A 25052-nucleotide genomic window follows, 5' to 3' on the forward strand; every position below is an offset into this window, starting at 1 on the left:
CATCTCATCCTCTGTTGTCCCCTTCTCCTCCTGCCCCCGATCCCTCCCAGCATCAGAGTGTTTTCCAATGAGTCAGCTCTTCACATCAGGTGGCCAAAGTATTGGAGTTTCAGCTTCAACATCAGTCCTTCCAATGAATACCCAGGACCGATCTTTAGAATGGACTGGTTGGATCTCCTTGCAGTCCAAGGGACTCTCAAGAGTCTTCTCCAACACCACAGTTCAACAGCATCAATTCTTCGGTGCTCAGGCTTTTTTATAGTCCAACTCTCACATCCATGCATGACCACTGGAAAAACCATAGCCTTGACTAGAAAGACCTTTGTTGGCAAAGTAGTGTCTCTGCTTTTTAATATGCTGTCTAGGTTGGTCATAACTTTTCTTCCAAGGAGTAAGCATCTTTAAATTTCATGGCTGCAGTCACCATCTGCAGTGATCTTGGAGCCCCCCAAAATAAAGTCTGACACTGTTTCCATTGTTTCCCCATCTATTTGCCATGAAGTGATGGGACTGGATGCCATGATCTTCGTTTTCTGAATGTTGAGCTTTAAGCCAGCTTTTTACTCTCTTTCACTTTCATCAAAGGGCTCTTTAGTTCTTCACTTTCTGCCATAAGGGTGGTGCCATCTGCATATCTGAGGTTATTGATATTTCTCCCAGCAGTCTTGATTCCACCTTGTGCTTCCTCCAGCCCAGTGTTTCTCATGATGTACTCTGAGTATAAGTTAAATAAGCAGGGTGACAATATACAGCCTGGATGTACTCCTTTTCCTATTTGGAACCAGTCTGTTATTCCATGTCCAGTTCTAACTGTTGCTTCCTGACCTGCGTACAAGTTTCTCAAGAGACAGGTCAGGTGGTCTGGTATTCCCATCTCTTTCAGAATTTTCCACAGTTTATTGTGATCCACACAGTCAAAGGCTTTGGCATAGTCAATAAAGCAGAAATAGATGTTTTTCTGGAACTGTCTTGCTTTTTCGATGATCCAGCGCATGTTGGCAATTTGATCTCTGGTTCCTCTGCCTTTTCAAAAACTAGCTTGAACATCTGGAAGTTCACGGTTCACATATAACCGTGTAGTACATGTAGTATATTTAATTACTTTGAGTTACTCTTTTATTATTCATTATGGGACTCATAATTCAGGATTTAATTTCATGAGAAATGAGCTTAGCCCTTGGCACACTGTTGTTTTTAGTTAGTTTTTTTTATACTGAGTTCAGAAACTCACCTAGCCCTCAAATCATGTGTTTTTCCTATTCAAAAGTATGTTGTTGCTGTTGTTGTTTAGTCACCCAGTTGTGTCCGACTCTTCGCAACCCCATGGACCGCAGCATGCCAGGCCTCCCTGTCCCTCACCATCTCTTGAAGTTTGCCCAAGTTCATGTCCATTGCATCAGTGATGAGATTCAAATAATAAAATTACAAAAACGATCCTTTTATGAAACTATTCCCAGCTCTCTTTGGTGCACCATTTCTTTGCTAATTTTAAATGCAGTTGGAGAGTGAAGAATAGGCAGCTGGAAGGAAACCCATGTGTCATATAGTTTACTCAGGTGTAAATCTCATCAGGAATAGTTAATAATCTTTCTACCTGACACATTTTTATAAAAATCAACTCTTTTTTTGAATTCTTTCATTGTTTGTGGGGTCAGTGCTCAGTCTCATTGCTGTGAGAGCTTTCTCTAGTTGGGGTGAGCAGGAGCAGCTCTCTAGTTATGGTGTGCAGGATTCTCATTGTCGTAGCCTCTTTTGTTATGGAGCACGGTCTCTAGAGCACAGGCTCAATAATTGTGGCGCGTGGGCTTAGTTGCTCAGTAGCATATGAGATCTTCCCAGACTATGGATCTAACGCCTGTATCCTGCATTGATAGGCAGATTTTTTTTTTTTTTCCCACTGAGTCACCAAGGAAGCCTCTACTTGATGTATTTTATGGAGCATATTTGGCTATGGTGTTTTCCCAAATTAATTTATTTTTTAATTGAAGTCCACTGGAGAAATTTAAAGACTTGAAATGACTTTTTTGTGTGTATGATTATAAAAGGATTCAAGATCCTTATAAATATTTCTAACAGTATAGAAAAATAAAAGGAATACTTTCTCTTAATTCTATTACATAAATATTTTGTTGTTTATTCTTCCATATTTTTTCCCTATGCATGTCAAAAGCAGGTTTCAAAATAATATGTGTTAAGGAGAGAGTGTGAGAGAGAGAATGTGTTTTTTAAATAATACCATATATGCTATTTTGAAACATGCTTTTTTCACTTAGCAGCATAATTAAGGTTCTTTAATGGTGTCATGGCATGTTAAATTGTGTAAGCTCTACCTCTTTTTACTCTGTTTTGCTTCAAGCCTGTCAGTATCGTTAGGTTCTCTAACTCAGCAATATAAAAGTTTTCCCTTAAAAGGCTGAAAGAAAGCAGAATGGTCATAAATTTGATGGTTTATTAAAGATATTAATGGAATGAGTTTACTTGAACTTTTGAGTTACAGAAATTGTTACAATTTTTCCGAGATAGTCGGGTTATGAGAGTATGGGGAAAGCTTGAAACATACTTTCAAGTGAAGGACATGCCAAAACTGAGGTCTGGGCTGCATTTGGAAGAGTGTAAAGATGGAGAATTTGATAAAGTAGGCAGGAGGCCAATTTTAGAAAATAGATATATGGTTTCTATGACTTCACAGGTTCAAAACCTGAAGCAAAAACTTGGGATGTTAGACCAAACCACAGTACATCTTTAAAGTTTGGATGGTTAAGTTAGGATCAACTCTTAAGAGATTAAAGGTGAGCAGCAAATAAAAGTAGAGATAAAGTCTGAACAAAACGGTGTGGAACATAGCTCCAGGTTCAAGCTAGGCATAGGCTGCTGCTGCTAAGTTGCTTCAGTCGTGGCCGACTCTGTGTAATCCCATAGACGGCAGCCCACCAGGCTCCCCTGTCCCTGGGATTCTCAAGGCAAGAACACTGGAGTGGGTTGCCATTTCCTTCTCCAGTGCATGAAAGTGAAGAGTGAAAGTGAAAGTGCTCAGTCGTGTCCAACTCTCAGCGACCCCATGGACTGCAGCCTACTAGGCTCCTCCGTCCATGGGATTTTCCAGGCAAGAGTACTGGAGTGGGGTGCCACTGCCTTCTCCAGACATAGGCTGGGAACTACAATTCAGTTTTGGTTCAGTTGGGCAGATGATCAGAGTCGCAAACCTGCTATGTGATAACTGGCTTCATGACAATGTATTTGTCTTTGTTCATGTTCTAAGCATCCTTAGGAATGGGTAAAGCTGCTAAGTGTACGTGGCTAGGGAGTTGGATAGGTCATATGAGGTTTGTAGGAAAGGGCTAGTTTCTTCCTTTTGCAAGCACTTTGGATCAGGATTTAGAAGTATAGTCAAGGTGTAATAGGTCTCTTTTCTGATCCACTCTCAGCATCCCTAGCCCCCAGCCCTTACCACACACACCATACATTCATCTCAGGGGATTCAAATGGCTCTTTTTAGGCCTTGAAATGATGCCTGGGAATATACAGTTAACACATTCATTATTATGAGTAAGTTCATAGAATGTTTAAAAAGTAAATGAGAGGAAGGAGGGTGGGATAATGTGGTTCACTAATAAGCAAGATGCAATCAAGAAAAAAAGTTGAAGATGTTACTAAACTTAAACACTACTAATATTATTTCATGCCACTTGCTGCCATTTTCCTCCTGATTCAGTCTTTACACTTTTTTTTAAAATATAAACTCACTAATATATTTTCCATAATAGCAGCAGGTCAGTAGTGGTGAAGGGAGTATGAATGGTTTATTTTCTTGTTTTCTCAGGCACAGTAACCTTGGTGCACGACCAAAGGGGCTGTCCACTCTGGTGAAGAGTGGTGTTCCTGAAGCATTGAGGGCAGAGGTATGGCAATTATTAGCAGGCTGCCATGACAACCAAGCGATGCTGGATAGGTACCGACTTCTTATCACAAAGGTAGGAGCTCTTTTCATATTACTCTCATGTGACAGTATATTAAGTAACTCCTGTTTTCATAGCTCTAATAAGTCATAAATGCTTTGAACTTTTTGAAAAGCTATACTGCATTGTTTGGTGACTATGTCTGCCTTTTGTTCTGAACTCTTGTTGAATAGTGATAAACAATGGACTGTAGTCATCTATGAACACTTAATGCCTTGGCTTTCATTTTTTTCATTTCAGTGATTGTTATAACTATTTACTATGTTGGAATATACTTACATTTCAAATACTTTCAATTAACCTTTCTTACTGTGTGAGATTTATATACAGTTGTACACAGTATAATTGTACTCTAGTATAATTTTAAAGTCAAATTAACTTGAAATTATGACTATCTGTGCTTATGTAACCTTACACGTAGATGATGTGGATAGTTGCCCAGATCCTTATCCTGTCAGGAGCCTTTGGTTCCAATGTAAATTCCTCTGCTTATGTCCAAAAAACTAATTTTAGAACATGTGTAATCCTGGCTCCTAGGCTTTCTTCTTAGATCTTACCTACCAATTTCTTAATCTACTCTAAATCATGATTTTAAAATAATGATAACTTTTTTTTAAAGAAAATCTCTCTTCATGAAGGAATTTTTTTGTTCAGTAAGACTTTACTCCTCAGGCTACATCAGTTTTTAAAATTCTTTAGCCCTTCTAATTCCCTCTCCCCTCCCTTACCTCTTTGCTTCCAATCTTTCCACAGATATTTTCTGAGTTCCTAGTATATTCAGTCACTGCTCAATTAATATATTAAACAACCCTTTTTACCATTTGTAATTAGTATTTTCTGAAGTGGAATGTGCAGGATAATCCATTGATGTTGGGGGCAGAGATATCTAAAGTTCCATTTGCAATTTTAAATTACAGATACAAAATGATGTTAAGCTATGCTCATATTTGCTATGCTGTGGTTGGTACCTTACTAAGTTCTTGCGGCTAATGGCCACTTATCCCTTGAGGTTCAGGAGTGAGGTGGGGGAAAAAGGGACTTGCACACTTTGGAATGAAATAACAGTGGTGCTCACACTCATGTATTCACTTTTAGAATATTCAGTTTTCTTGCAGTTTGCATGCATTAGGTTAGGTGGATTTACAGGTTATCTAGTTCTAATCTTCATAGGATAGATGAATGGTTTACAAAGATTGATGTCACAGGATGCTACATATCAAGATATTAAAAAAGAGAAACACACTACTCTTTTCCTTCAGTCAAAAACTAATATTATGATAATGGATGACAAAGCAACTACTTTGGGAAATAAATTCATGTTATAGGAAAGGATGTTTGAAACATTTGGCAATTTGAACATCACTGTGATTTTTGTGATTGAAAACTGCAAGTCTGTATTATTAAAAAACTCTTACCATTTTCTTTCTTTGAAATCTGGAATCATAAATTTCAAGAACATTTAAATCTTGTGCAAGTAGTTGCAGGAAATTTGAGACTGATTGTTAGAAATATAAAAATTCACTGCCTTCTGATTTATTAAGAATAATTTGAGAAAATGAGGAATCGCCTAGCTATGTTTCATCAAAATGGTTGATGGGTGGGACTGAAACAAATGCGCCTCTGCTCTGTGTTATTGTTTTCCAGATATGCTCATGATTAAAACCATGAATCAAAAAACTGATTTGGGAATGTTTTCAAACTGTCATTTTATAAATTGCTTGACAAACATATTAAAAGATAAGGAGTCGTAGTGTATGATTCTGTCCATGTGAAATATTCAGAATAGATATGTCTATGGAGACAGAAAATAGACTACTGTTTGTCGGGGTATGGAGGACGGGAGGAATTGGGAGTGACTGCTAACAGGTCTGAGGTTCCGTTTTGGGATGATGGAAATATTCTGGCATTAGACGTGACAGTTTCTCACCATTGTGAATATACTAAAAACCAGTGAATTATACACTTTGCTGAATATTATGTCATATAAAGTTTATCTTTATAGAAAAATTACAGAAAATAGAAAAATTAAATTACCCATATTTTATATTGAATAATATTTTTGTAGTATTTTTGTTAAGCAAACATTTTTCATTAAAAAATCTTTTTCATAGTCTGTTTCTATGCTTTATAGTATTTTTATTAGTACAGTAGCACTTGTGAATAATAAACATAAATAATAAATATACATATATTGGAAGTTTATGCTCAGACATTTTTATTAATGATACCCATCTGAGGAAAAATATCCAGAGACCATAACTCTTGGCATCAAATCACTTTTTCCTATGAGTAAGAAATTGTATACTTTTAATGACTATTTGTGGGGTAGCAGCTCCAGCGTTCTTGCCTGGAGAATCCCAGGGACGGGGGAGCCTCGTGGGCTGCTGCCTATGGGGTCGTACAGAGTCGGACACGACTGAAGCGACTTAGCAGCAGCAGCAGCAGCTACTGTCATATTCCTTTCTCTGCTAAGAGAGTTTGTTAATTCATACCTTTTAAGATTTCAGACTTTGGGATAAAAATGAAAATAGTCTGACACAATATTGTTTATAAACTCCTGACTATATATGTTTTTATGTGTGATAAAAGCTTTACTAAGCATATACTTATAAATATATACTAAGCACTATGGTTAGTGATGGTTTTGAATATACAGTTTTCAGGAAGAAGATCCAAGAGACAGAATGACATAAATGTTTTCATTGAATAAAACATTCCCAGACTCCTTTCACTCTGGAATTCTGACAGTGGTTTACTTTCTGCCTGTGAAGATTGGAGGGAGGAAAAAGCCATATTGTTTTTCTTTGGCAGTAGTAGGCAGATGCCTGGCCTTTGCCACTTATGAGATTTTCATCTGCTCTGGACATTCCCTTATGAATCTCCCGCCTTCATTCTGTGTTCCTTTTCCCTTCAGTTTCCTATCTTGATTAGCAGTGGCAACCTCCTGATTCTTTGGACTATAGTTGTAGCAGACCTATAAGCTAGCATTGATGTTCCCAATCTTTTGGTCCAGTGTTTAAGGACCAAGTCCTTGCATTAATCCATTTTGAAATGTTTAGAACAGGTTCTGTGTCCCTGACTGAACTCTGTCTGATATATTTGGTCTGTGCTTGTCACCTTGTTGTCTCAAATGACTTCTCTACATTGTATTGTGTCCAGTAAAGAGGAAAGGAAAGACAAAAGCATCCAAACTTGAGGTTAAAGGAATAGTCCTTGATACTGCCAAGTTCTGCCCAAGATTTCTGAAATGAGCTGCAAGGTTGGGGATCCCCGGTGCCATTCTCACTTTATACTAGATGGCTACAAATTTGGGGGTCCCCATAAACTCCTGCAATTCATGGAGTTGCAAAGAGTCGGACACGACTGAGCGACTGAACTGAATAGACTCCCCCAGGCATGTAGCAAAGTGTTAGGATTACACGTTTTCTCTTTTTAATAGCAAAAAGATATACATCAGATAAAAATTAGAGTCCGCCAAAGGAAGAGATACATTGGAAAGAATCTGTAACTGAGAGGGTTCCAAGGAAGCTTACATTCAGTTCAGTCGCTCAGTCGTGTCTGACTCTTTGCGACCCCGTGAATCACAGCATGCCTGGCTTCCCTGTCCATCACCAACTCCTGGAGTTCACTCAGACTCATGTCCATCAAGTCAGTGATGCCATCCAGCCATCTCATCCTCTGTTGTACCCCTCTCCTCCTGCCCCCAATCCCTACCAGCATCAGAGTCTTTTCCAATGAGTCAACTCTTCGCATGAGGTGGCCAAAGTACTGGAGCTTCAGCTTCAGCATCATTCCTTCCAAAGAAATCCCAGGGCTGATCTCCTTCAGAATGGACTGGTTGGATCTCCTTGCAGTCCAAGGGACTCTCAAGAGTCTTCTCCAACACCACAGTTCAAAAGCATCAATTCTTCAGTGCTCAGCCTTCTTCACAGTCCAACTCTCAGGGACACCTTAACTTCCCAGCATCAATCTGTAGTAGTGTGTATCACTAACCTAGGCATTTCAGCAAGCTTTGGTGTCCAGAATTTTTATTGGGATTTCTTAATATATATAGTTAGAGACTTCCCTGGTGGCTTAGATGGTAAAAGCATCTGCCTACAATGCAGGAGACCTGGGTTCGATCCCCGGGTTGGGAAGATCCCCTGGAGAAGGAAATGGCAACCCACTCCGGTATTCTTGCCTGAAAATTCCCATGGACAGAGGAGCCTGGCAGGCTACAGTCCATGGGGTTGCAAAGAGTCAGACATGACTGAGCGACTTCACTTGACTATATGTATAGTTAATCTTTATATATATAGTTAATCACATGTATGGGTGATTGATTGAATCATTGCCAACCATTTGGTTGAACTAAGTTTTTAGTCTTCTTCTCTCCACTGAGATTGGATTGAAATCACCTGGCTCAACACCCCTATCCTCTAGTTTCATGGTTGGTCTTTTTGGCTTGGCCAGCTTCCATGCTTAGTCCTCTTCTTAGAATAAACTGTCTCTGGTCCTTCCATGAGTCACCCAAAATGTAAGCATAAATTGTAAGAGGTGATTGGTGGGTCCCACCATGAATGACAAAAATTCCTCTGTCATTTGGGAAATTCCAAGTGTTTAAAGGTTACCTTCCATGAGCCTGAACTTTCCTTGAATCTAGAACTCTTTGGCATATCTGGACCAGGTGTGTCAGCCTTATAAAGAGCTTTTCCTTAAACCCCCAAACAACTTCCACTTAATTTCCTTGACCAGGATTCCGTTACATGACTATCTCCATGGAATGCTGGGAAATATTTTTTTAAAATGGTATGTTGTGACTCCTCTTCATCCACTGAAATACGAGTTTATTAATAAGAAAGAGAGACTCAATACTAGGTAGACACCTGCCTTTCTCTGCAATACCTGCCTATTGATAGTGACAGTGATTGAGCTTTGTTGTGGAATAATTTATTATGAACTAAGCCTAGTAGCTTATTTTAGGACAGCAAATGTTTACTAATCACCATTTGAGATGGACTAATAATGTATAATTTAAAGATAGTATAGTAAATATTTTCACCTTTGGTTTATAAATCAATGACCACATAAAAATTTTAATGTTATTAATATTTCTATCAATAACAGTGCCATTTATCAAAAGCATTTTCATATAAACAATGCAGAAATGTGTGGCTCTGATCATGTGCCTTTATTCAGGCTCTCAAGTCATAACATTTCTGTGAGAGGAAGTACAGTGGTATATTTAACTTCATTGTCTTCCTTGCTTGATAGCCAAACATAATAAAAATAAGATGAATAATGACAGTATTGTTCTTTCTCTATGCTTTCGGGTAGAAATCAGACAGCAAGTGTTTGTAGCCAAGAACATTAAGAATGCACTTTGGTGTTGAATGCATATGAGCTTAGGAGATAGAACATGAATACCTAGAGGATTTTCAGTAAGAAGTGCCTGCATGTTTAGTCCAAAGCTGGTAGTATTTTCTTTTGGTCCCATTAATCTCTCCTCTCTTATTAAGGGAATGGCAAGATTTCAAGGTTAGTTAATGAACTGGTTCAGCTTGAACAAATAAACTTGCTAAAATCCCTCCCAAATATATCAGATAATACAGGGAAGAAGGAAAAGGTGATTGGGCTCTTAGTAGAAAAACTAGTCTGTTTATCATTTCATCCTTTAGTAGTAGTGTGCTAGTTCACTCTTTGAAAAAACAAATCACATTCTGAAGCAGTCTTTCCAGGTGAGATGGCATATAGCCAGCAGACTGGATCCAGCCTGTCATCTGCTTTGTGTAATCATCAGTACAATACATTAAAGAATAGTATCCGTTGCTCACTCAAGCTTGTACTTCCTGTTTCATAGACATAGTATACCTACTCTTTATTACTTACTTTCTGTTCTTCATACATTGTAATAGCTGACCAAGCCCTGAAATATGCTTGATTTTGTGACTCCATCATATTAGCATATCAACCTTTGCCTCAGGGGAGGGAGCTGTCACAGTGTGCTTTTAGTTAATTAAAGCACTTTGCCAGCCTTTTTGACTGATAGGAAAAAGACTTTAGGAACCAAAGTTTTAAAAAGGATGAAAAACTCTAGACAGATTTAAGATGAACCAGGACAGGAGCTGCAGACTAACTGGTAACCTTAATCTGGAGCTGAGGACCAAACAGAACAAGCCAGATGAGCTGATCCATCTAAATCATGGAGAAATTATGTTAACTCCAGTGCCAGGATCAGGGAACTTTTAGGTACAACTTGCCTTAGTGAAAGCTATAACTCCACTTTGGGAGGAAATGGTGCTCACTCTGGAGGGAGGATGAGATGGTTGGATGACATCAGGAGCTCAGTGGACGTAGTTTGAGCGCACTCCAGGAGATAGCGAAGGAAGGGAAGCCTGGTGTGCTGCAGTCCATGGGGTCATAAAGAGTCAGACATGACAGCGACTGAACAACAACTGGCGGGAGACCATGGGTTCAGATTTCAAGCTCTGCTGGTTACTAGCTCATGACCTTGGGCAAATTCCTTAATTATCCTCTATCTCATTTATAAAGTGGTCTTAATAATGCATATTGTATAGAATTGGGAGGATTGAATAAGATAATAAGTAGTTTACATAAAGCACTCAGAGCATGCCTAATACATGGTAAGCACTCACTAGTGATAGGGGATGAGAAAAATTATAAAGCAGTGTATGTTTCAATGTTAAATGAGTAGCATGGAAAAGAAGGAAATATGGAGATTACTATGGGTTCATGATATCTGTGTAGATTAAGGACATCCTCCTGAGAAATACAGAGAAAGAAGGAAAATGAAATATGTGTAACCACTTTTATGTACTTGTGCCACTGATTCATCCTTCAATTTATTAAACATGCAGGTGTTTTCTGTGTGAACAGTAACACCGGTATCTTATCTAGTAGAAATGCACAGTCCAGCAGGGAATTCAGTCTGGAAGGCAGAGGAATGGTGATGACATGGTTAAGTTCTGTGACAGAGATATGAACAAGGTGATAGGGGAGCACAGAAACTGGAGCAGCCAACTCTTTTGCCCAGGAGCCAAGAACAGGAGGGTATGTTTAGGCTGAGGCAATGCCATACCCAAAGACACAGAGTTGTGAAAAGTTCTGCCATGGTCAGAGGCTGTAGGAAACTCAGTATGAGCCACAGGGCACTCTTCACCATCAACTTTAGGTCAGCAATGACTGCAAATGGATTTGCTCACTGCTGTAATCTTAACGCTAGGACTACCCTCTAGCAGATGCTAAAACATACTTGCTGAGACAACCAGTGGAAAGTGGGATGGTTATTATGTCTAGTGCTTTCATATGCCCTTTCCAGGTGAACCTGACACCTTCAGCGATGGCACTCCCATTTTTACCATCGATGAGATGGGGGGTTCAGAGAGTTTGAGAGACCCACAGTTACTAAATAGCAGAGTTAGTATGTGAATCCATAAAGTAGAAAACTCTAAAATAGACATGAAAGGGACAGGGCATTCTTATGTTTTGTCTTTTAAAGATCCTTTGGAAGGGAAAACTCTTCCTCTGTATTTTCCGCGTCATTAATCATTAAGGGTAATAAAAAGTTAAAGAAATACAAGCAGTATTATCCCCTTTTCTCTGCTTTATGCTAATCATTGTATGGAAATTAGATTTTAGTTTACTTGAGGAATTCTGTTTATAGCAAAAAACACGTATAAACTTTCCATATGGTAGAACATTTCTTTTTTTAAAAAATTTATTTGAATTGGAGGTTAATTACTTTACAATATTGTATTGGTTTTGCCATACATCAACATGAATCTGCCACAGGTATACACATGTTCCCCATCCTGAACCCCCCTCCCTCCTCCCTCCCCGTACCATCCCTCTGGGTTGTCTCAGTGCACCAGCCCCAAGCATCCAGTATCATGCATTGAACCTGGACTGGCGATTCCTTTCATGTATGATATTATACATGTTTCAATGCCATTCTCCCAAATCATTCCACCCTCTCCCTCTCCCACAGAGTCCAAAAGACTGTTTATACATCTGTGTCTCTTTTGCTGTCTCATATACAGGATTATCATTACCATCTTTCTAAATTCCATATATATGTGTTAGTATACTGTATTGGTGTTTTTCTTTCTGGCTTACTTCACTCTGTATAATCGGCTCCAGTTTCATCCACCTCATTAGAACTGATTCAAATGTATTCTTTTTAATGGCTGAGTAATACTCCATTGTGTGTATGTACCACCACTTTCTTACCCATTCATCTGCTGATGGACATCTAGGTTGCTTCCATGTCCTGGCTATTATAAACAGTGCTGCGATGAACATTGGGGTACACATGTCTCTTTCAATTCTGGTTTCCTCGGTGTATATGCCCAGCAGTGGGATTGCTGGGTCAGTAGTTTATAGAATCAGTAACAGAAAAGCTGAAATCGCCTAACTTCAACCCATCCCTTTTCAAGTGGGTGTTCACACATCTTTCCTAAAGTCGACGTGAGGCTTCAACCACTGTCTGCTGCTACATGGTTTCTGCCAGAGGCTGAGGACACTGACACTGTGGATGGATCAGTGGCAGACTTCTACCACATACTTCTGAAAGTATAAGTTCTTAATTGCTTATCATTGAGATTTCTTATCATTTCTATTAAATTAGCATTCTTCATAATATTGAGGTGATCTGAAAGGACAATGAAAGGATTGTAACCTTGCTGCTCTTTATAGAAACAAAAAGAATTTAGAGCTTCAAAGATTAGGGTTAAATCTTAAAACAACTTTTTTTAAATTTTGGTTACAGTGGATCTTTGTTGCTGTGTGCAGCTTTCTCCAGCTGTGGTGAGCTGGGGCTACTTGTTGTTGTGGTGCACGGGCTTCCCACTGTGGTGGCTTCTCTTGTTGTGGAGCTCAGGCTCTAGGTGTGTAGGCTTTATACTTGCAGCTCACAGGCTCAGTAGCTGTGGTGCATGGGCTTAGTTGCTGCAGAGTACGTGGAATCTTCCCAGAGCAGGGATTGAACCTGTGTCCCCTGCATTGGCAGGCAGATTCTTGTCCATTGTACCACCAGGGAAGTCCAGAATTAAATCTTAATTGCTGGCTTTACGAGCCGCTGAGTAATGACAACATTTTCACACATAATGGGCCATTTGACATGGGGAAGATTGTGGATGTTTTAGGGCAATCTGCATTTTATGTAGCTTTACAGAAATGTATGTATAATTTTTGTAATTACATGGATAGTTTATCAAGTCTGCTGATTACTGTTTATATAACATTGCAAATATTAGACTATAATTCTCTCCTTTTTTGTATAAGTGATCTAATTGATAACATTCATACTTTATATTTTGTTAAAATAAGCTTTTAATTGATAAGCTTTCAGAAGTAATGTTATCATAAGCCATTTCCTTCTCTCACTTAAATTTTTTTTTTCCAAGTGAATCTTTTCTCTAAGAAGTGTTTTTATATATGTGCACACACACAATTTCTTTTTAAAGGATTTAAATCCTAGTGCTAGATTGACCTGAATTTGAGTCTCACCCCTGCCATGTATTAACTTGTAATCTTGAGAAGTTATCTCAACTTTATAAGCCTCAGCTTCATCATTTGTAAAGCACAGATAATAGTAGTACCTACCAGAATTGTTGTGGGAATTAAGTAAAATGATAAAGTGCTTGGCATATAGTGTTTATTTAAGATATAAATGAGTGTATGATATTAGTAATAATGGATATTTGTATCAGTGTATACTGCTACTTTAGTGTTAGTCAACTTCCAGTCATATAGTTTTCATGAGAACATATGATATGAACAATAGCTGATAGAATTAAGCATTAATCTTTTTAGAAGTATGAAAAATCAGATTTGTCTTGTTTTTTTTCTTGTGGCTAGTGAATATCATGGGATGTTTGAATCTTTAAACTTGGCTTTATAATGATTATATGAATTGTTATTTAGTCATTATACATATTCCAGTATATCATAAAATTAAATGATATTCTCTAAAAATCACTCCTGATGGCTATATGATGTAATCAAGACTGCAAGGCAGATAAAGTGTCATTCACTTATTAATTCACTCATTCAGTAACTCATTATTGAGCATCTTTTATGGGCCATGCCATGTGTGGTTTCTAAGCCTGTGTAGACAAAAGGGGTCTTATAGCTTTGAGGAGCATGGCCTAGGGAAAGCCAGACCTATATGCAGATAGATCAAATATATGATGATACAGGTTATAACAGGTATTTTAACCAAGTATGTGGAGTATGAAAGAGGTGGTGGCAGCTCTGCTTGGGTGAGTCAGGGAAGACTTCATGGGGAAGTTGATGCCTGAGGTGGGAATTTAATATGTCTGAGTGGGCTAGGGGAGGGAGTAGAGTGTAGGAGTAGCTTACATAATGATTCAAGTGCCCTTTGGTGACTTAGCTTGGATTATTCTGGAAGCCTTCGGAAGTGAAGTCAGTGTGCTCCTTCCTTCCCTCACTTCCACCACAGTTGGCTAACTACATCCACTACTAATGGGTCAGTGTTTATCCCCTGGTAAAATGAAAAGAACATAATACAAGTTTATTCTTCTTAGAATAAATATGTGAAGTGAAAAACCTCAGAAAATTTGTCATATCAAAATGGATATTTATATTTAATTGACATACCTAGAATTGATATAATCATCATAATTGGTTGATGTACCTAGAGTTGAAATAATAGAATTTGAACTAGTAATTTTATAGTATCTATTTGGTAAATGAGAACCTATTGTGTATCAGGTATTGTGCTAGGATGGTAATGCACATTCATTTTTATAATCATTGAACTGAAAAATACCATCTACTGGCTAAGTATGAAACAGTAAAACTTGCAAAGAAGAAGTCTAATTTGACATAGTACAGAAAGCATATGCTTAAACCTCTATCAGCGAGTAAAAAGGGCAAAGTTGCAATCAGTTGGTAGTTTGGTAGTTGCTGCCAAAAAATATTTTTTGGAATATAAATAAAAAACAACAGTAAGAGTGGCCTGTGTTAAGATTCTGCAAGTTCTCTGCTTTCTTGAGCATTGTATGGACAGATAAAGCTTCACTGTGTTTATTCTTGTCAGGTTATTAGTACTGCTCAGAGTAAAGCCTGTCTTCTTTCTGTTCTCCAGTGTATTATTGTAGCAGATGGCTTTTAATAAAACATGTAGCTAAAGAAAAAATGTTACCCTATTTTAGTGGAATGTACTGTAATTATAATTACTGGACAGTCTCAAGGGGAAATGTTTAAATTGGGTTTTTTTTAATGATCAAATGAAATTTAGTGAATATTTGAAAAGTGAAATTATGGAATCAGTTACATTTTCTTTTCAGTTTCCACAACTAAAATAAACTTTGTATGTGATTTAGCCAGGTAGATATTTGCTTTTTCTTTATATGGCTTATTTTTTTAAGATTCAGTGCTATATGTTAGTCAAATAACATTCAACACTAGTTTCGTTGAGAGGCAGGGCATTGCTTAATTACATGGCTGTTCTGTTGTCTGTTATCACCTTGTCTATTTGTAGGAAATGAGCTTTTTGATAGAATGGGGTTACTCCTGATCAATCCCAGAAGAATATATAACAATTATAATTATATGTGCACCCAACATAGGAGCACCACAATATGTAAGACAAATTCTAACAAGTATGAAAGGGGAAATTAACAATAATACAATAATAGTGGGAGACTTTAATACCCCACTCACACCTATGGATAGATAAACTAAACAGAAAATTAACAAAGAAACACAAACTTTAAATGATACAATAGACCAGTTAGACCTAATTGATATCTATAGGACATTTCACCCCAAAACAATGAATTTCAACTTTTTCTCAAGTGCTCACGGAACCTTCTCCAGCATAGATCACATCCTGGGCCATAAATCTAGCCTTGATAAATTCAAAAAAAATTGAAATCATTCCAAGCATCTTTTCTGACCGTAATGCATTAAGATTAGATCTCAATTACAGGAGAAAAACTATTAAAAATTCCAACATATAGAGGCTGAACAACATGCTTCTGAATAACCAACAAATCACAGAAGAAATCAAAAAAGAAATCAAAATATGCATAGAAACGAATGAAAATGAAAACACAACAACCCAAAACCTGTGGGACATTATAAAAGCACTGCTAAGGGGAAAGTTCCTAGCAATACAGGCATACCTCAAGAAATAAGAAAAAAGTCAAATAAATAACCTAACTCTACACCTAAAGCAACTAGAAAAGGAAAAAAATGGATAATCCCAGGATTAGTAGAAGGAAAGAAATTTTATTTTTTTTTTATTTATTTTTTTTTCCATTATAAATTTTTTTTTATTAGTTTTTTATTTTTTAAATTTTAAAATCTTTAATTCTTACATGCATTCCCAAACATGAACCCCCCTCCCACCTCCCTCCCCAGAACATCTTTCTGGGTCATCCCCATGCACCAGCCCCAAGCATGCTGCATCCTGCGTCAGACATAGACTGGCGATTCAATTCACATGATAGTATACATGTTAGAATGTCATTCTCCCAAAAATTAGGGCAGAAATAAATGCAAAAGAAACAAAAGAGACCATAGCAAAACTCAACAAAGCCAAAAGCTGGTTCTTTGAAAGGATAAATAAAATTGACAAACCATTAGCCAGACTCATCAAGAAACAAAGGGAGAAAAATCAAATCAACAAAATTAGAAATGAAAATGGAGAAATCACAACAGACAACACAGAAATACAAAGGATCATAAGAGACTACTATCAGCAGTTATATGCCAGTAAAATGGACAACGTGGAAGAAATGGACAAATTCTTAGAAAAGTACAACTTTCCAAAACTGAACCAGGAGGAAATAGAACATCTTAACAGACCCATCACAAGCATGGAAATTGAAACTGTAATCAGAAATCTTCCAGCAAACAAAAGCCCAGGTCCAGACGGCTTCACAGCTGAATTCTACCAAAAATTTCGAGAAGAGCTAACACCTATCCTCCTCAAACTCTTCCAGAAAATTGCAGAGGAAGGTGAACTTCCAAACTCATTCTATGAGGCCACCATCACCCTAATACCGAAACCTGACAAAGATGCCACAAAAAAAGAAAACTACAGGCCAATATCACTGATGAACATAGATGCAAAAATCCTTAACAAAATTCTAGCAATCAGAATCCAGCAACACGTTAAAAAGATCATACACCATGACCAAGTGGGCTTTATTCCAGGGATGCAAGGATTCTTCAATATCCGCAAATCAATCAATGTAGTTCACCACATTAACAAACTGAAAATAAAAACCATATGATTATATCAGTAGATACAGAGAAAGCCTTTGACAGAATTCAACATCCATTTATGATAAAAACTCCCCAGAAAGCAGGAATAGAAGGAACATACCTCAACATAATAAAAGCTATCTATGACAAACCCACAGCAAACATTATCCTCAATGGTGAAAAATTGAAAGCATTTCCCCTAAAGTCAGAAACAAGACAAGGGTGCCCACTTTCACCACTACTATTCAACATAGTTCTGGAAGTTTTGGCCACAGCAACCAGAGCAGAAAAAGAAAGAAAAGGAATCCAAATTGGAAAAGAAGAAGTAAAACTCTCACTGTTTGCAGATGACATGATCCTCTACATAGAAAACCCTAAAGACTACACCAGAAAATTACTAGAGCTAATCAATGAATATAGTAAAGTTGCAGGATATAAAATCAACACAGAAATCCCTTGCATTCCTATACACTAATAATGAGAAAGTAGAAATAGAAATTAAGGAAACAATTCCATTCACCATTGCAACAAAAAGACTAAAATACTTAGGAATGCTTCTGCTGCTGCTGCTAAGTTGCTTCAGTCGTGTCTGACTCTGTGTGACCCCAGAGACAGCAGCCCACCAGGCTCCCCCGTCCCTGGGATTCTCCAGGCAAGAACACTGGAGTGGGTTGCCATTTCCTTCTCCAATGCATGAAAGTGAAAAGTGAAAGTGAAGTTGCTCAGTCTTGTCTGACCCTTAGCGACCCCATGGACTGCAGCCTACCATGCTCCTCCGTCCATAGGATTTTCCAGGCAAGAGTACTGGAGTGGGTTGCCATTGCCTTCTCCGACTTAGGAATATATCTACCTAACTAAAGACCTATATATAGAAAACTATAAAACACTGGTGAAAGAAATCAAGCGAAGTGAAGTGAAGTCGCTCAGTCATGTCCGACTTTTTGCGATCTCATGCACTGTAGCCCACCAGGGTCCTCCATCCGTGGAATTTTCTAGGCAAGAGTACTGGAGTGGGTTGCCATTTCCCTCTCCAGGGGATCTTCCCAACCCAGGGATTGAACCTGGATCTCCCACATTGTGGGCAGACGTTTTACTGTCTGAGCCACCAGGGAATGAAAGAAATCAAAGACGACACTAATAGATGGAGAAATATACCGTGTTCATGGATTGGAAGAATCAATATAGTGAAAATGAGTATACTACCCAAAGCAATCTACAGATTCAATGCAATCCCTTTCAAGCTACCAGTGGTATTTTTCACAGAGCTAGAACAAATAATTTCACAATTTGCATGGAAATACAAAAAACCTCGAATAGCCAAAGCAATCTTGAGAAAGAAGAATGGAACTGGAGGAATCAACCTGGTTGACTTCAGGCTCTACTACAAAGCCACAGTCATCAAGATAATATGGTACTGGCACAAAGACAGAAATATAGATCAATGGAACAAAATAGAAAGCCCAGAGATAAATCCACACACCTATGGAACCTTATCTTTGACAAAGGAGGCAAGAATACACAATGGATTAAAGACAATCTCTTTCACAAGTGGTGCTGGGAAAACTGGTCAACCACTTGTAAAAGAATGAAACTAGAACGCATTCTAATACCATACACAAAAATAAACTCAAAATGGATTAAAGATCTAAGTGTAAGACCAGAAACTATAAAACTCCTAGAGGAGAACATAGGCAAAACACTCTCCAACATAAATCACAGCAGGATCCTCTATGACCCACCTCCCAGAATTCTGGCAATAAAAGCAAAAATAAACAAATGGGATCTAATTAAAATTAAAAGCTTTTGCACAACAAAGGAAACTATAAGCAAGGTGAAAAGACAGCCTTCGGAATGGGAGAAAATAATAGCAAGTGAAGCAGCTGACAAACAACTAATCTCAAACTCCTGCAGCTCAATTCCAGAAAAATAAACGACCCAATCAAAAAATGGGAATTATAATGTGATTCCTGGGTCCCAGTTTTATAATAACTGTGCTGGACTTATCTGCATATATTTTTAGAGCATATATATATTTTATTGGATAATAAAATTTTTATTATTTATAAAGTAATAAGTTTTCTCCAGGGTTTTTATTTGGCTTTGATTTACTTTTCCATTCAAATTTGTGCTTAGATAAGTTTACTTCCCTAGTGATTCAGACTGTAAAGAATCCTGCAGTGAGGGAGGCCTAGGTTCGGTCCCTGGGTTAGGAAAATCCCTGGAGGAGGGCATGGCAACCCACTCCAGTATTCTCGTCTGGAGAATCCCCATGGACAGAGGAGCCTAGTGGGCTATGAGGTTGCAAAGAGTCCTGGGGTTGCATGGGGTTGTAAAAAGTCAGACATGACTGAGCAACTAAGCACAACACATGTTTATTATTAATTGGTGCCAAGGTTAAAAAAAAAAAGTGGATATTTATGAGGCGGGCATAAAGATCCCCACCCCCCTCCAGCATATTATATATTTCTGCTTGTATTTTAGTGACAGTTTTATTTGCAACTTCTTGCTTGATGAATTCATGACCTTCTCAGTATCTTCTCTTTCTGTGTCTATTTATACTTTGTTTCTTTGTCTCCCCATCATATGTTTCATTCTTTTTATTACCTGCCTCCCTTTCTTAACTGTCATAATGTAGTTCTGAAAAGTGGGATTTTTAAAAAAATTTGTTGCTTTTTATTTGCTGGGTTTCATGTTACCAGTGAATTTCTCAGATTAAGCTGCTTTTTACTTTCATGGCTTTTAGTTGATTTTTAAACTAACAAGACAGTAGATTGCATCATCATACAGAAACTGTCATTCTGTTGTTCTTTGTATTCCCAGAACCTGGCATTCAGTTCATTTTAGTTCAGTCGCTCAGTCGTGTTTGACTCTTTGTGACCCCATGAATTGCAGCATGCCTGGCCTCCCTGTCCATCACCAACTTCCGGAGTTCACTCCGACCCACATCCATCGAGTCAGTGATGCCATCCAGCCATCTCATCCTCTGTCGTCCCCTTCTCCTCCTACCCCCAGTCCCTCCCAGCATCAGAGTCTTTTCCAATGAGTCAACTCTTTACGTGAGGTGGCCAAAGTACTGGAGTTTCAGCTTTAGCATCATTCCTTCCAAAGAAATCCCAGTGCTGATCTCCTTCAGAATGGACTGGTTGGATCTCCTTGCAGTCCAAGGGACTCTCAGGAGTCTTCTCCAACACCACAGTTCAAAAGCATCAATTCTTTTGTGCTCAGCCTTCTTCACAGTCCAACTCTCACATCCATACATGACCACTGGAAAAACCATAGCTTTGACTAGACGCACCTTAGTCGGCAAAGTAATGTCTCTGCTTTTGAGTATGCTATCTAGGTTGGTCATAAGTTTCCTTCCAGTGAGTAAGCATCTTTTAATTTCATGGCTATAGTCACCATCTGCAGTGATTTTGGAGCCCAAAACAATAAAGTCTGCCACTGTTTCCACTGTTTCCCCATCTGTTTCCCATGAAGTGATCGGACCAGATGCCATGATCTTTGTTTTCTGAATGTTGAGCTTTAAGCCAACTTTTTCACTCTCCTTTTCACTTTCATCAAGAGGCTTTTTAGTTCCTCTTCACTTTCTGCCATAAGGGTGGTGTCATCTGCATATCTGAGGTTATTGATAGTTCTCCCGGCAATCTTGATTCCAGCTTGTGTTTCTTCCAGTCTAGCATTTTTCATGATGTACTCTGCATAGAAGTTAAATAAGTGGGGTGACAATATACAGCCTTGACGTACTCCTTTTTCTATTTGGAACCAGTCTGTTGTTCCATGTCCAGTTCTAACTGTTGCTTCCTGACCTGCATACAGATTTCTCAAGAGGCAGGTTAGGTGGTCTGGTATTCCCATCTCTTGAAGAATTTTCCACAGTTTATTGTGATCCACACAGTCAAAGGCTTTGGCATAGTCAATAAAGTAGAAATAGATGTTTTTCTGGCATTAGTCCTTACTAAATATTTGTTGAATATCTATATGAATTAAATTCTTTAGGTTAGTACTTCATGATTTAAATAAAAAAAAGTAGGAGTTAATGGCTGTGACATTGTATGTGAAGAATTGGATTAGAAATTATGAGTATTGGGTTTTTTTAAATAGAACATTTCAAGTTATAGATCAGAGCTGATTAATTAAAATCTCACTTTTTTCATCACATTTAATGAGTAGCTTTTAAGGACCAGACACAAGACTAGTCCTTGAAAAGCTGTCTTTTTATTTATTCTTTCTTGTCATAATTACTTCTTTCCAGATTATGTAGTCTGTATGTAATTATTGATATACATACAAAGACCTGAAAATTTGACATGGACTGTGTCTCTTACTGCAGACTCAATCCTAGTTTCTATTTCCTTTTTTCATCAAATAGGAAAAATATAAGCAAAGGGAAAAAGCCCAGAAGAACCACTGAGTAAATTTTTAACTTATCATAGCCTTAGAAAAATTCAGTTTCTTTGTGAAATTTCTTGAACTGCTTCAAGAAAATACTAGGTAAATGCCATATTGGAGATACTCTTGATGCTGCAAATTTTTTCCAGATTTAAAGCTTTAATGTACAGATTGGCTTTTGTCTTAATATATTCATTTCATAGAGTGTTTCAAGCTAAGTATTGTAATTAATTCAATATGCTGCAATTTTGAAAGAATAGTTATACCATAACAATTTAATATGATTCTCATTTCTTTCCTTTTTCGTCTATGTCAAATCTTTATTTATTGTAGTATCACAATTTATTTTCTCAATTATACTTCCATTAACCACACAAAAGACTTTAATTTTTTACATACAAACTTTTTTTTATCCCTATGAATGGTGAAGTAAAGTCAAAAGTGAAAGCGAAAGTCACTCAGTTTTGTCTACTCTTTGCTACCCTGTGTGCTATACTGTAAATAGGTAGCCTTTTCCTTCTCCAGGGGATCTAGGTAAAAGTTGCTCAGAACTTAAAAATTTTGGGTTGGAATATTATAGGTATGTACTTTTCTTCTACAAGAGAGAACTTTACTTGTTACTACTGTCAGAATAATTCAATCACTTCTACCCTTTAAGAGGATGATCTCTGACATGTTTAAAAAAGCTACTTAATCTTTTAATAGATGACTAATTTTTTGAAGACAGCATTATAAAACTTTTACCTTGATGCCTGTAAAAATGATGTGAAAAGGAGCAATTTCATTGAACTCTTGAACCTTCAGTTCTTGTTTGAAAAAGTATAATTGGTAATTTTTAACTGAATGCTTCAGTTAATTTTTTTACCCATCTTTCTAGTTGGTACTTGAAAGTGAAAGTGAAGTTGCTCAGTCGTGTCCGACTCTTTGCCACCCCATGGGCTGTAGCCTACCAGGCTCCTCTGTCCATGGGATTTTCCAGGCAATAGTCCTGGAGTGGATTGCCATTTCGTTCTCCAGGGGATCTTCCCAACCCAGAGATCGAACCTGGGTCTCCCGCGTTGTAAACAGACGCTTTACCATCTGAGCCACCAGGGAAGTCGCTTAGGTACACTAAGTAAGATTCTGTCTTTTCATACAGATTATTTAATCAAAGTCTCTGAGGCTCTCTTACTTTACTTTCTAGGGACCTGAAATCTTTACTTTTGTTGTTCAATTGCTAAGTCATGTCCAACTCTTTGCGACCCCATGGACTGTAGCACACCAGGCTTCCTGGTCTTTCACTATCTCCTGGAGTCTTCTCAAACTCGTCCTTTGAATCAGTGATGCTATCCAACCATCCCCTCCTCTGTTGCCCCCTTCTCTTCTTGCCCTCAATCTTTCCCAGCATCAGGGTCTTTTCCAGTGAATCAGTTTTTCTCATCAGGTGGCTAAAGTATTGGAGCTTCTACTTCTGCATCGGTCCTTCCAATGAATATTCAGGATTAATTTCCTTTAGGATTGACTGGTTGGATCTCCTTGCAGTCCAAGAGACTCTCAAGAGTCTTCTCCAACCCTACAGCAAAAGCATCAATTCTTTGGCACTCAGCCAGTTTGGCCCAACTCTCACATCCATACATGATTACTGGAAAAACCACAGCTTTGACTAGCAGGACCTTTGTTGGCAAAGTGATGTCTCTGTTTTTTAATACACTGTCTAGATTTGTCATAGCTTTTCTTCCAAGGAACAAGCAATTTTTAATTTCGTGGCTGCAGTCACTGTCCACAGTGATTTTGGAGCCCCCCCAAAATAAAATCTATCACTATTTCCACTTTTTTCCCATCTGTTTGTCATGAAGTGATGAGACCAGATGCCTTGATTTTTGTTTTTTGAGTGTTAAGACAGCCTTTTCACTGTCCTCTTTCACGTATCAAGAGGCTCTTTAGTTCCTCTTAGCTTTCTGCCATTAAAGTATCATTTGCATATCTGAGGTTGTTGATATTTCTCCTGGCAATCTTGATTCTAGATTGTGAACCATGCAGCCCAGCATTTTGCATGATGTACTCTCTATATACATTAAATAAGAGGGTGACAGTATACTACCTTGATGTACATCTTTCCCAATTTTGAACCAGTTGGTTGTTCTATGTCCAGTTCTAACTGTGGCTTCTTGTCTTGCCTACAGTTTTTTTAGGAGAAGGTAAGGTTGTCTGGTATTCCCATCTCATTCTAGGCCCCGCATCAGACTTCCCAACCTGGAGATCTGACAGAGGAACTGGGAATACCCAGGGAATCTAACTTTGAAGGACAGTGGGATTTGATTTCAGGACTTCTACAGGACTGAGGGAAACAGAGATTCTTAGAGGGCACAGATGAAATCTTGTGCATACCAGGACCCAGAGGAAAGGAGCAGTCACCCCGCAAGAGACTGAGCCAGAGCTGCCTGTGAGTGTTTGAGGATCTCCTGCGGAGGTCTGGGTCAGCTGTGGCCTGCTGAAGGGACATGGGCAATGGCAGCAGCAGTCCTGTGAGGTGGATGTTGGCATGAGTCCTTTTTGGAGGTTGCCTGCTGCTTCTGCTGCTGCTGCGTTGCTTCAGTTGTGTCCGACTCTGTGTGACCCCATAGACGGCAGCCCACCAGGCTCCTCCGTCCCTGGGATTCTCTAGGCAAGAACACTGGAGTGGGTTGCCATTTCCTTCTCCAGTGCATGAAAGTGAAAAGTGAGAGTGAAGTTGCTCAGTTGTGTCTGACCCTCAGCGACCCTATGGACTGCAGCCTTCCAGGCTCCTCCATCCACGGCATTCTCCAGGCAAGAGTACCGGAGTGGGATGCCAACCCCTATAATTGAGCCTGCAGACTCCAGGACTAAGCAACTGACAGGCCTAACAACTAACAGCGAGGGAGCACACAGCCCCACCCATTAGCAGACAGTTGGATTAAAGATTTACTGAGCATAGCTCAGTGCCCCAGAGCAAGACCCAGTTTTCCCCAGTGTGTCCCTCCTGTCAGGAAGGTAGAACTGTAATCCCACAGCCTCTAGAATGAAAATCACAATCACAGAAAGCCAGCCAAAATGATTGCATGGATCACAACCTTGTGTAACTCAAGGAAGGTGTGAGCCATGCAGTTCAGGGCCACCCACACTGGCTGGGTCATGGTGGAGAGTTCTGACAAATTGTCACTGGAAAAGGGATTGGCAAATCACTTAAGTATTCTTGCCTGGAGAACCCCACGATCTTTACTTTGTTGGGTTTCAAAGCTCAAGTATGTGCAAAGATGATTTGCGTATGTTTACAAAATTTCTGTCTCATTCAGATCAACTATAGAGTTGATCATGCAGTCAAAAAGGAAATTGATCTTTATTGCATACTACTGAAAATCAAGATTTTCTAAGTAAATAAAGTTATTTGAAAACCTTAAGTTAAGGAAGTGAAGGAATTCCCCTAGATTATCTACATTTTTTTTTTTCCTTTTGGGTCTGATAATATAC

General features: G+C 38.5%; 1 protein-coding gene and 1 non-coding gene across 7 annotated transcripts in view; both read left to right on the forward strand.

Annotated features, from left to right (window-relative positions):
* RABGAP1L (RAB GTPase activating protein 1 like) overlaps positions 1-25052 on the forward strand; it is a 726671-nt gene that overhangs the window by 214792 nt on the left and 486827 nt on the right. For all 6 annotated transcript variants that reach the window (XM_042229119.1, XM_027975891.2, XM_060396625.1 and 3 more), the window contains one exon: positions 3821-3971. In XM_042229119.1, coding sequence (XP_042085053.1) covers positions 3821-3971 — 151 coding nt within the window. The remainder of the gene's footprint in view (positions 1-3820; positions 3972-25052) is intronic.
* TRNAC-ACA (transfer RNA cysteine (anticodon ACA)) lies at positions 8020-8092 on the forward strand. Its single transcript has one exon. It is a non-coding gene; the product is annotated as a tRNA-Cys (tRNA).

This window comes from Ovis aries, chromosome 12, assembly GCF_016772045.2.
Source record: "Ovis aries strain OAR_USU_Benz2616 breed Rambouillet chromosome 12, ARS-UI_Ramb_v3.0, whole genome shotgun sequence".
NCBI classification, from domain to species: Eukaryota; Metazoa; Chordata; class Mammalia; order Artiodactyla; family Bovidae; genus Ovis; species Ovis aries.